We start from the raw sequence: 13943 nt of genomic DNA on the forward strand, positions 1-13943 counted from the left end.
AGGTGGAGAGAGCTGAACTTCTGCTCAGAGAAACTCAGTCAGCTGCATCTGAAGTTCATCAATGGCTGTGTGGAGAAAGGCTGGATGAAAACGGAGAGAGGGGGAGAGAGAGAAAAAGGGGGAAGGGGAGGGGAGATATTGGAAGAAGCAGAGAGAGAGAGAGAAAGGGAGACAGAAGAAGGGAAAGAAAGGGAGACATGAGAAGAGATTAAGAAAGAGTGAGAAAAGAGAACATGCAGAGGAGAGGTGGTGATAAATTAATTCAGTCATGCTCCTTAACAACATCTGTTAAAGTAAGTTTGCTTTGTTTTTTGGGGGAATTGTGATAGGAAATCAGGACACCTGGTCATTTGTGTTGCTACCACAGTTGAATTATATGAAGCAAAATATTAATATGTGCTCCAATATAATATGAACAGCTTAATCCTCAAACAGCAATCTTTTAATTGTTCCTAAAACAAGGAGAAAAACCTACGCTGGGGGATTATTTTATCATTATGCACTTTGTGGACACTCTCTATCTTCAGTTTTAACCCCTTAAACTCACATTTTCCCCTCAATGTTCCTGCCGCTTCTAAGTTGAAAAACAGTTTCTCTTTATTGTACAACTGCATCACAAGCAACATCACACATATATTAAGTGAAATAGCCTATTCAAAGTCATGATGACATTGTTTTATGGCTGTAGCATTACATCAAATTGAAAATACCTTGCACATCAATTTTATACATATTTCCCTGTAAATTCAGCGGGACATATTTGGTGTCTTTGGAAACATTGGGATTGCAATTTAAAATAAAGTGATGTGCATTTGAGCAAAGCTTTGTGGCGCTGGAGCAACAAAGCCACCAGTGTGACTGGCAGAGTTTTTGTGCACTGCCCCTTTAAGGACAGCTGAATCAGTACAGGTGTTTAAGGGGCATCTTAAAACACTCTTTTATGCCAATCTATTACATTATTAGTATTAGTATTACATTATATAGTATTTTCTCTCAGTTGTATTATTGTTATGTAAGTGTGTTTTTCCCCCCATGTCTTTGAATTGTTCCTTTCTATTGTACAGCACTTTGAGCTGCAAAGCATGGCCCGTGCTGTACAAATAAAGGACTGATTGACTGATTGGTTATTGATCTTAGTCGACATGGTGTGACCTTGAAGCCGTTGACAAGGTCCAACAGGTGGCTGATGATATGTGCTCTCCTTGAGGGTGAACAGTCAGTGCACTGAGCAGGTCTGTTGCATTGACAAGAAACGCCATCTGTCATCTGAGAGCACCTGAATGTGACCGCTGTCGTTGGGAAAGAAGTCCTCAGTTGCATCGTGTGCGATGAAACACTCGACTCAGCCATCTGACCTCCTGGTGGCACAGCACATCCCTACACTGTGCATCCATCTCACCTGACATCAGCTTGAAATGAGTCTAAGCACCTTTGAGCATATAGCGTTACTCATTTTGATAGTGTCTTGCATCACAAAAGCTTTACCCTCCACACTGCCTTTATTAAAAATTCCTCTTGGCCTGAGAGTTTCAGTGACAGAACATGTAGACTGTGGTATTCACGAAGGGGCATTGAGATTTGGTCAGCTGTGAACAAGGAGGTACTTTGCTCTTTCAGTCAGTTACGGGATAAATTTGCTCCTCCTTTCTCTTACCCTCTCACATTTCTGTGCTTTTTATTTTAATGACCATCTTTTTAAATTCATGTTTAAATTATTCTCCTGCTGAAAGACTTAACATCTTTCATCTTATTGCAAATGTGCGACACATACATTTTCTTATTTCAGTTCTTTCTGCATTAAGATATACTCATTTACAATGTCCTCTTGCCCTACCCCCTTTCCACTCCCTTCACACACACACACACACACACACACGACGACTGTGTGTGTGCTCCAGAATTCTGGAGCATAGTTAAAAAAGGATGACCTGCCCTGTCCTGTCAAGATAATAAGAAAACTAATAAACTGATGAGCATTTGTACATCCATTCTAATTTGGATCTTACAACATAAATGTTGTAAGTGCATTGATTATATTTTTCCTTTATTAAAATGTAATAAGATGCACTCAGAGCCTTCATGTCTATGCTGGTGATGTAAAAAGCAAAGTGGGTCTTTTCTCCATATGTCTTGGTCTTGTTATATCCTGCAGTCATTTTGGAAAATCATTTTGATACAGTTATTATCTGTCTTAAAATTCCCCTGTTTGATTGTCCAAGGAAAATCATATACCCCCGGAAATCCCCACCAACAGAACGATAATAAATTGCAAATCTTTCCTCTCACCACAAATGATTAATGAACTATGCAGTAAAACCCACTGGAATACATTTATTATAAAATAAACGGTAAATTGGATGTGAACCTATTAATCCATCTGGCAGCCATGCATTGACCTTCTTCAGAAGTCAAATGAACAGGAAACCGGAATAACCCTAAATGAGCAGGGATTTCCCAGTTCCAAATGTTCCATGTTTTCTTGCATGCTTAATGGTGCAAGCACGTTGTTGTTGTGAGCTTATGGGCATGGTGTTCCGCAATTTAAGAGTATGACATTTAGGAAGGCCATTTTCTGTTTTTGATTTATGTTTTTGATTACCTTTTTGTCATTTCTATAATGGGTCACTTTCCATCCCACTTGCAAGGTTTTATTTTAATTTGTTTGTAGTTTTCAATAAAGAGAGGGAAGCTGATTTTACTTGAGGATATTTGAGATCATATTTATTAATGCACATTTTATAAAAGGGATTGTGCATGTGGTTTTCTGGTAGGGAAAAGACACATTCATATTAGTGTAGTCACAATGGAAAAGAGCATAGAAAGTACTAGTGCTAGTCATATTTATATCTATATCTATATAGATATAGATATAGATAGATAGATAGATAGATAGATAGATAGATATAAATATAGATAGATAGATATTTATATATATTATATCTGAAGACAAAGTTAAGAATTTTAATGTAATGTATACAAATGTGTAAGACACCAGAATGTGTCTGAGACCAAATACTGGTGATATAGTGTTAGTGCAAAAGCAGTTTGCATCTTTATCAAATATGGACTGCTTCCTCAGGCCATTTAATTTTTTCCTCAAATACAAGTCTGATTGCACCCAGTCATTTTGGCTGTGACTGCATCACTTTGACCTCACGCTGTTTCGTCTGTCGCCACATGAAGCATGAGCCACGGGTCAGATCAGTAACCAGGTTACCTTCAATGTGTTATTGGAGTCTTTTAACCAGTTAATTCCAGCTCAAACCCTGATCTGTATCTGCCCTGCTGGAGTGTCCTTGGGCAAAACATGACATCCTTCCCCAGAGCTGCTGTCGTGTCAGACCGTGACCTCTGACCTCCCTGTGCAGGGAAGCAAGAAGAAGGAGATTTTTTCCCTCTACAGGGATCAATAAAGTATGAGATAATCATACACTGCCCTGTGATGGACTGGCAACCTGTTCAGAGTGTTCACCTGCCTTCTGCCCAGTGCATGCTGGGATAGGCTGCAGCCCCCCATGACCCTGAACGGATATAAGCAGGTTAAGAAAACAAATGAATGAGTGAATGAATGGATGGGTGACAATGCATTGCACAATACGATCTGCAAGATAAGATCAATAAGATAAGTCTGCCAAACCTTGGCCAAGTCATCCTTACAAATTAAGGCCTATTTAACTGACTGGCAGGATTATTGATCTCTGTGAAGTGCATTAAACCTGTCACCCCGTACAGATGCTGAAGGTCACTGGGTGCCACAAATCAAGGGCAAACAGCTTTGACAAATAATGGAATTAAAATCCCCAGTGGGCGCTGGGGGAACTTTTAAGCCCAGCCATTTGATTCTTGCATGAGATGACACAAAAATTTTTCAGTCAGAGATGTTGTCATGTGTATGAGCACACTGAGATCACTGTTTCTTGGAGTCAGATGATTAGGCAGGCAGGAAGCATGCATTTTATACAAAAATCATCAAAGGTATCACTATAGAATAGAATGTTGCATCGTATAGATAAAATATAATGAATCGATATGCAAATAGTCTCTGCCCACCTCCCTGCCTGCTGGCACACTGGCTCGTATCAAGAGCTCTGTTCACAGAACGTGGAAGTATCATCCGCAACAGGTGTGAAAATCGTGGCATATTTGAAAATCTAACCATGAAAAAAAGTTGTTGGTTTTTTTTTGGTTTTTTTTCGGTGAATCTCTTAGTTATACTCATACTGTTCATGTGAAGCAGCCATTTCAAGTTGGTCAGTAGAGTCAAGGTCACACATTTTGGGGGACATAAACTTTATTTTTGTGGACCCTAGTGTCATTTTAAATCCTACATACATCTTAAACTTGCAAGTTGTGGCTGTTTCCTCCCAACAGAAGGTCTTCATAGTGACATTATGACTTTCCTTTAAACAGCAACACTCACATCGGGAACACAACTTAGCTGCCTGACACATTTCTTTCTCATCCTAAATAGCTAAAAGAAATATATTTCTGATGAGATCAGATTTAAGATAATTCACTTGCAAACAAACAATGTAAGTCAAATGAGAAAACAGGAGCTTCTGGCTGCAAAAATGACTTCAAGATGGGATTCCTAACAAATGCCAGACCCAGTAGAGCACTGAAACAATCACCACCAGAGAGATCGCATAGAGCTTTCATCTCAGAGAGATAGGAAAAACATCAAGCTGCAGTATTGCTTCACATCTGAAAAAAATCCACAGGTGTTTCTGTCAATCCCTCTGCTGCGAGATGGCAGCTCAGTGCTGCAGGATGAAAGGATGTGTGGCTGTCAAAAGACACCACTGAGGAAAGGAAATGGACAAAAGAGAAGAAAATTTTTGACTCAAGCACTAAAATAGGACCAGTGAGATGTGGAGTTAGTTTTTACTCTCATTACAACCCAGGGATGTCATGGGAACTGATACCTCGGTACCCAGTCGATGCCAATAATCCAAAAATATGACGGTTTCAGTTTTCTACAGCACCATAGGTACCGGATGTATTTATTTAGATTTAGCATTTATTTAGGGGGCAGTATACATATGATTTACGCTTGTTCAAGTGCGTGCCAAAGAAGAGACAAACACATGAGAAAAATAGCAGCTCTGCCTCGGCTTCAACAAAAGAAACACAGCGAGAGTTGTGGATGGAAGGATTTTGCATTCAAGGCCGATGCTCATGAGATAATAAATTCACAAAACAAAATATGCAAACTGTACAATCAAAGTTTTTCCCATTAAATAGTTGTTTCTTTTTCTAATTATATATAAACCTACTTATTATTTCCATGTTTTTCTCATTTCTCTGCTGGATCTTGCAATTGAAATTCTGAGCAATCTAAAAAGTTGTTATTTAAGCACAGTGGACTTACTGTTTCTCTGAAATACTTGAAAGTTTAAATACTTGAATGCTCAACAGATTTTAACAAAGGAGTGTATGTTGAAGTGATTGAGTTTCTTTTCTTTGTTTTTACCATGGTATTGGAATGGGTATGGAGACTCGTGGAAATTCACTGGTACTGGTATCGACTGCTGAATTTCATGACAGCCCTAGTGCAACCATCTGTCCGATAGGAGGACAGCGTAAGACAGGGAATATGTAACATCTGGACTTGCTGAGATGTCTTTGATTGAAGGCTTCATGAAGGATCCATGCCGATAACTGGACTGTCAACATCACTCAGTGTGTTTGGGATTATTTAGGTTGAGTGTAAGAAGTATGGAAAAATATCTCTGCAGATTTCTCTGAAAAAATCAATCCAAGTCTCCTAAAAAGAATGGAAGCAGTGATAAAGCCAAAGGGTAGACACACTAAATACTGATTTATAATATAAGGATTATATTTTGTGCATTTTGCTTTATTAGACAGTCATAGTGGAGAGAGACAGCAAAGATTTTTGAGGCTGTTTAAGATTTTTGTAAACACTGGAATAAAGTCAAGCTGTATTTTGAGAATTACTGGGTTATAAAACTCACCAGGGATAAGTTTTTATTGACTAGCCCAACAGTCCAAAAAATATGGTATGTAAATAAACCTGCAGTTTGGTATCTCTGCCTCTTTTACATTAGATTTCTCATTATTATTTGATTGCAATTGGTTGTTTTAGGAAGTGGAAATATCTTCATGTGATGTCACATTGTTTGTGTTTGGCCAGTTCACAGAAATAAGAAAAGTTCACCACGAAATGACCAAATGAAATCCATGCAACATGACTAACGTCTGTTTTTAACAGTATTAAAGTGTTCAGGCAGGACTTTCCTGTTTAGAAAAGCATTACTGAGCCCCATTTTCTCAATGGTTTGAAATCCATTCTGAGATTTCAATAACTGTCTTCACGGGTGAATTAAATGTGAAAAATCAGATCTTCTGAGTTATAGAATGTCAAGAGGTCTTATGGGAATGCCAGCCAAGTGGAAAGTCAATGTACTTTCTGTGATAATGGCCATCAGACTGCTGTTCCATCAGAGAGCACAACGAGCAAAGACAGCAAGAGTGTATTCTGATCGTGAGTCCTTATCTCTGCTCTGAACTGAGGAGTACCTCTATCACTCCAGGGAGAAGAGGACATGGAATTCGCTCTCTATACATCAATTTTTATTATACTCTGATATGTTGATATTTCACTTTCTAGTGGGAACCTAGATCCAAAGGGAATTCTCCACAGATAAAGAAAGCGCTTGATGAGGTATGTGAAAGAGGTACGTGCCTCCTCTGCCCTGCTTGGCTTCCCTTGGGGGACAATAACTCTTAATCACCATAATGGATATGTGAGACTGCAGATTTATCTCTGAGATGTGAGAGCTTTGTCACCCACACTTTCGATTTACCATTGACGGATGTCAGTTGTGAAGTAATGTGGTGAAGCTTAGGGCTAAAGACCTTGAGAGAGGTTCAAGATCACATTTGAAAGATCTAGGTCTTGTCTTGCAGTGTTTTCACACCGTGAATCAAACTGTGGGGTGCTTTCCTCCTTAGCGGTGTGAAACCAGCAATCACACTCAGGTGCAGACCACAACAAGCGAATGAGACCCTGTTGAGGAGGTGGTTTCTCTCCACACGGCTACAAATGAGTTCTGGAGCCGTTTGTTTGTGGTGTGAATGTGAACCTAGATTTGACCCAACTACAGGAAGCAGCTCCCGTAGCTCAAGTGAGCGTTATGGACTCTTAATTAACAACAAAAAGAAGCAATTCATCAGTGTTAGCAACCAGCAGTTCGCAACATGGGAACAAAATGAAGCTCATATCGAGTAACCAGACTTTGCTTTTTCGTGCATATGGAGATGAATTTAATTTGTGTCCATGAACACAAAATTTCCTTGGCTGGAAATGGCTAAGACCACCACTGGAGGGGTCTAAATTTCGGTAGCTTTGCTGGTATAAATGTATATCCACATAGGGAGAGGTCAGGTTTAGGCACCAAAGCTGGAAAGTGGACATGGTCTCGATCTGTGAAAACAAACACTGGTTTCACGTTGGATTTGAGCCCAGCTCGCCTGTGTGAAAGTTGTGTTGACTGACCCATCTACCACCTCACCAGCCTCCTGATGTGCAGTTTGTGGGTCTTTATGCTACCCCATCATACATGGTACAAACACAAAATATACTCCCAACTGAAACACACCACTTTTAAAGTCACGCTGACAAATAGAAATTCATGTCACGAATCTATAGATGACATTTTCATGACTCTATCAGGAGCTTCCATGAGAGCTCGATGACTTGCTGATATTTAGCCAAAACGAGCGTTGCAATAATTAAGATATACCAAAGCTGCTGATGGCGCCCATATTGTATTGGCCAAATGTGTTTGTACAATAAAGTGGCAGAAGGCAAAAACATCTCCGCAGTAAACATTTCCTTCCTCTGCTTTTAAACCGAGGGCTCTCTGTGTGACCCTGACCAATGAGCAGGCTGACACCTCCGGCATAGCTTATGTTGATACCTTTTGGTTCCTTTGAATTCTTTGAAATTGAGCTGAAGTAAATGAACAATGTAGCAAAGCATCAACTATCCCACTGCTTTGAACCTGAGCAAACGGACTACATGTGTGAAAACACCCTTTAGCCCTTTGGTCTTGATTTGATGTTGCCTTAGGTGATCTTGACTACAAAACCAGAGACACTAATGAAAGTCTGCACTAAATAAACAATACACTGGAAACTGAATCTCACTTTTATTTTTGACTGCAGCATGCTTGGCTGGCTTGGTTGGATTTTACTAGCGATGATGTTTCTGTCAACAATGTCTGAAGCATTTCAGACACAACTCAGATAGATTGTTGAATTGATTTGACCTCAGTGCAGTTTGTTCTCACTCACTCTGACCTTGTCATCAAGATGTCTCTGTTTAGTGGAGGAGGCATTTGACAGATGTAGACCTAAATGCATGCTGTGTCGATTCAGCAAGGAGGGGATGTCAGACTGATGGCAAAATTTAAGATAAGAGGGAAAAAGTGTCATTGATTGGATGCTAAAAAAGAAATTCATTTGATGCCGGTGTTATGGTTATCTTGGGGCCAAATCATAACATGGCACTCATTTGATTTTATATTTATTAATAAATATTTTCAGGTTGCTTTCAAAAAGGAAGAAGGGATCATCTAATGCTATCCTTCTGCCCTTTGTATGAGTTCCTTTTAATTTTTAATTCCTTTTTAAATTTTGCTCCATCATTCATTTTGTGAGACGAGGTTTTTCAAATGGCAGCTGTCCTTCTCAAAATAAAGCTCCACAATTTTTTACAGGACCTTTGCTGGAATAGAGATGTCAATATTACACCATTCAGTGTTTTGTGTGATGTGTGAAAACCTCTGAGACCTGAGCGTTGCTTTAACCGGAAATTGTTCATCCTCTATTGAGCAGGGAATTGCTCTCAATATTGTGCTCTGTGAGGGGCAGAAGTTAACTCTTCATTACTCTGAGCCTCAGATTGAACGGCCTCGAAGTGAAAAGGAAACAATGAAACCTCCTGCAGTGACAATAAAAAACAAAACAAAACAGAGAAACACAAATCTTCATTTCAACAGCAAGACAATAGGCTTGTCTTGTTCTTTTTTATTGTAGAAAAACACCTGGGTGTATAAATGTTAAGATCTAAAGCTTGTATTACAACTTTTAACATTAATCACATATATAGCTTTAATTATGAGGAAACATATTTGTGTTGTAGGAACACATGCTTTAACCAAAGATATATTAACATATGAGGGCCATTTCTCTGTCTCTTATTTCAAAATTTTGGGCAATGTATGGGCACATTATGTGTTTTAGGACTGCAGTAATATGCTTAAAATAAATAAATAAATAAAAAAGACAAAATCCGAAACATTTGGGGAAAAAACAAGATTAATTTAATGAGATTACTCAGGAATATGCTTAAATGGAAAACCCCATTTTATCATAAGGTTATGTACACAAAACACTCAGAATGAAATAACAGCTGCTGATAACTGTTTGCACTCTTTGTTTACATATTGTCTAGTTTTGAAGCAAAATAACCAGTTAACTGTGTTGGAAAAAGAGGATTATGTGGCCTATTAGAGTTTTAACATGGAAATCATTAATCTGTAAAAGCTTGTCACTGATCCTGGATGCTGTGCCAGTGACATCTGGCAAAACAGCAGCCTCCCATATTTTTCCTCTCATATAGAAAACCCAGTTAGTGATATCTGCGTAAAAGAAGGTGACAGTTTGTGCTTAATCCTTTTTAAAAACCTAATCTGTGGACGAGGGGTCATGGATTCCATGCCAAGCAGATCTGGACAGGCAGACGCTGAGCCCTTCTTATCTGTTTCTTACTGCTGTCCCAACACAATGCAGGCAATCTGTGTTCATTTTTAAAATTATCATATTTTGATTGTTTAGTCTTGGTGGCCACACTTGAGATTGCCATGTCTCTCATTTCCTGCTCTCTGTGTGCTTAGTGAAAACGTACATGAAAAAAATAAGAATATTCCTCTGATAATGAATGATCCCTTTGTGCTTAAAATCCTGAAGAAAAATCCAAATACAAAATGTTCCTGTATGTCTGTTATTCTCAGAGTGTGGTTACAGTGTGTAAATTGTATTATATTCCTTGTTTAGTGTTTATATTGCTTGTTGCTATTTATATATTATGCTTCATATTTTGCTATCCACTTTGCTGCTGTAATGCTGGAAATTTCCCTACTGTGGGACTAATAAAGGAATATCTTATATTATCTTATATGTCATCATATCCATATTTATTATCTCCTATATGATATCATATTCCTATAATAGCACTATGGGGACAGGCTCATATAGTTTTGCTGTATTGTTTGCCGTGCTTCCTTATGATTTTTTTTCTCAGGATTTCTCTTGTTCTTTTTCATTAAGAGATGATGAGATTCGATGAAGCAGCTGATCCTCAGTGTACATCCAAGGTTGTGTGACAAAGGATACCACCAGAGGGGGCAACGAGTAATGAGACTGAGGCATTCAAACAGTGTGACTCACGTTTGCACACCACATTCAGGGGAAAAAAGTGGATGTGTAAAGTTTGATTTGGAGATTAATTCACTCCAGGGAGCATGACAGAGATGACAAATCATATCCTAACTGTCAGATGTTTCATTTACTCTGTGGGCAACACCATTCCCACCTGTTGCTTTTATGGATTATTCATATTCTAACTGGAGTCAAACAGAAACCTGCTATTAACATTTCTACCACTCTCACTATTTCTACTGCCAGTAGGACTATTTCTGCTGCTACTGTTAATATTACAACTGCCACTATTACTGCTAGTACTGCTAAAACTACTGCTGCTTACAAATAAGTTGTTCCTGTCCGAATTAATTTCTCTGACTATATGTCCACCTGTCAGTTGGTGATACCGTGCATCACCACCTCCTCTCTCTCCTCTCACCCACAGTTTTCTTGTCTAGATGAAATATACAAGGCAAGTATGAGTAAATTAAAATGGAAAGGGAGCTATAACACCCCCGCAGGATACATTGTGCAATCTGAATGTGTTGGAAAGAATGCCTTACTGGCATTCATCAATAATCATAACAATAAAGCCTTTTGCCTATTGGACGAGCGCGCAACTGCACGCTCCATAAGGTGGTGCGCGGCCGCTCGGAGGAAGAGGAGAGAGCGCACAGAGGCAGGAGCCGCTGAGGGAGAGGGAGCACACACGCAGGACACAGGACTCAGATATGTGTGAGCGGCTCAGTGGGACACACTTGTTCCGCCGCTGCAATGAAGGGACACCTTGCGCTGCGCCTCAGAGCTCCATTTTTACGCACAGCGGAAAGTTTAAAAGATAGGTAGCCGGTCAACGAGATTTCCACGTGAATCGTTCGCACTGAATTCCTGAATTCTCATTATCCAAGACAGCTGTGTCTTCAAGAGGACATTCTCCACCGTCATGTGCAGTTAGAAGTGAGTGCGCGGCAGTGGAGGAAACTTTTGTTCACTTTGTCATTTTTCCCCTAACGAATTAGATTCAAATCTTATGCTCTGACTTTGGCATTGATTATAGCTTTAGAGCAAAATGGATCCCTTATTCAATAGCACTGATGCGCTAAGCAACGGGAGCAGCGGCTCCAACGACACCAATAACGGGACCATGTACTGGAACCAGTTTGTGCAACCAGTCTGGAGAATAGTGCTCTGGGCCATCGCCTACAGTTGTATAGTTATTGTGTCCGTGGTAGGGAATATTGTAGTCATCTGGATTATTATGGCGCACAAGCGCATGCGGACCGTCACCAACTATTTTCTGCTCAACCTGGCGTTCGCCGAGGCGTCAATGTCCGCCTTCAACACCGTGATCAATTTCACCTACGCCGTGCACAACGAATGGTACTTCGGACTGGACTACTGCCGCTTCCACAACTTCTTTCCCATCGCCGCTGTCTTTGCCAGCATCTACTCTATGACAGCCATCGCTCTGGACAGGTAAGCCGCAGCCTCCACGGCCCGCCTGCGCATCTGCTGCAGAAGTTAACGAGAAACGGGAAAGCCCAATCATAACTACTTCAGATCATCCAGATAAACCTAACAAGAAACACCCTTAATCCTTTGGATCTATCCTGCAGTCCTCCTTCAATCAATTTTAGGATGCTGCTCTCCAAGTAACACATCCAAAATGAAATAATCACTAAAACCCCTATAAAGTACAAAAATGCCACTTTTAACTTCCTCCTTAAACACTATATTTTAGGAATAATTTACTTTTATCCTGTAAGATCTATGAGGTCTTATCTTACAGTGTTTGTGGGGTTGGGTGTTCCTTGGAATAGAAGACTCCGAGTGTCAGAGCATGTATTTATGAGCCTTTTCTTGTTTACCCAATCATAACTGTACATTAAAAACCACCACCACAGGCATTATGAACACAATGTTTGCCTTAGGGCTCTTTTTGTCCATGTGATTAGCAGAGAACTATTTTTTCATGCTGCATGTGTTTAAGGTGTGGGCTGAATACACTCTTTGGCTGGGTGTCAATTTCCCACTGGAGCCACTCACACAACTGCAAGATACTTTAAGACAAAAACTGGAGGCAGTTTTTGTCTTAAAGTGTGTGTGTGTGTGTGGTCTAGGTATTGCTAATGTTGTGGGGACATAAATCTGTTTACACAGTCATGTTGTGGGGACTCACCTCCCTTATGGGGACAAAAAGCAAGTCCCCTTAGTGAAAATCATTAATTTTAGGGTGAAGACTTGATTTAAAGGTAAGATAACTTTAGGGTTAGGTTAAGGTTAGGGTTAGGGTTAGGCAGGTAGTGGTTAGGGTTATGGTTAGGTTAAATCTCCAGGAAATGAATGTAAGTCAATGTAATGTCCTCTGAAGTGATGGAAACATGACTGTGTGTGTGTGTGTGTGTGTGTGTGTGTGTGTGTGTGTGTGTGTGTGTACACGCACGTCTCAGTGTACGACACAGGTTGCCACTTCCTAACCACATATGATTCTAATGCCATATGCGATAAAGTGGTCTCCACACAGCCTGAGGCTTATCGGCAGTTTTTATAGCTCTATATTCTTTGACTCAGGTAGTAATGGCCTGTAATTCCTCAGCAATATCTCTTTTGTAGCGGGTAAACTGTGAACTCGACCTTTTCCGGTGTTTTAAAATTCAATTACCCTTGAGAGCGAGCAAGAGGAAGCGAGAGCCCTCACCCGGAGTGAGACAGTGACAAGCTGCACACATCAACCGCACACACACACACACACACACACACACACACACAGAGAGAGAGAGAGAGAGAGAGATATTCAATCTGGGTGGCTTTCCCAAAAAAACATGGTGTATCTTAAAGTAATTTTTAAAAGAGATTTGTTAATGTCACAAGGCTTTTCCCAAGATGCTTGCAGCTCAGATAGAATGTGTAATGTGTTTTTTTATTCACAACAGTCTGGCACTAGTCAGGAGAATTCAAGTGTCTCTGTGCAAGCTTTGTGAAGGCAAGATCCTAAACTGTAGATGCTGTGGCATTTACTTTTACTGCAGTGTGAAGTAAATAGATAAATAATACCACCTTTCTCTTTCTATTAGGCTACATCAAATTCATCATCTCTCATTATAACATCACCTATAATGCATACCTTTTGTATCAAGTGCTCACCATGTGCAACCTTAAGCCTCTGAAGAAGAATGCTTTACTCTCAAGCCTTCATGGTAAACTCTGATTCCAAAAACCCCGGCCATCTCTGATGGCTAATGGAATGGAAAAGCATGGCCATGTGTCAGAGGATTTTGTGGAAGTTGTCTTTGCAGCAATATTTGAGAGAAAATATGTGTGTCTGGGAAATATTGAGCTTAAGACTGGCTACTGGAGACCTGGATTATATTGTATGAAGAAAGTGAGCTTTTTAAACCAAACTTACAAAAGCATTTTTCTGTTGTAAAACCATGCAATTAAGGATCCAGTTTTTTCTACTGGATCAGAAATTGCTGGTGTTTTTGAAATAATCC

The 13943-nt window shown here is 39.8% G+C and overlaps 1 protein-coding gene across 3 annotated transcripts in view; it reads left to right on the plus strand.

Annotated features, from left to right (window-relative positions):
- Positions 1-11518: 11518 nt before the first annotated feature.
- tacr1a (tachykinin receptor 1a) overlaps positions 11519-13943 on the plus strand; it is a 44815-nt gene continuing 42390 nt past the window's right edge. For all 3 annotated transcript variants that reach the window (XM_030059157.1, XM_030059159.1, XM_030059160.1), the window contains exon 1: positions 11519-11925. In XM_030059157.1, the coding sequence (XP_029915017.1) occupies positions 11519-11925 (407 nt within the window). The remainder of the gene's footprint in view (positions 11926-13943) is intronic.

Source organism: Myripristis murdjan, chromosome 9 (genome assembly GCF_902150065.1).
Source record: "Myripristis murdjan chromosome 9, fMyrMur1.1, whole genome shotgun sequence".
In the NCBI taxonomy this organism is placed as follows: Eukaryota; Metazoa; Chordata; class Actinopteri; order Holocentriformes; family Holocentridae; genus Myripristis; species Myripristis murdjan.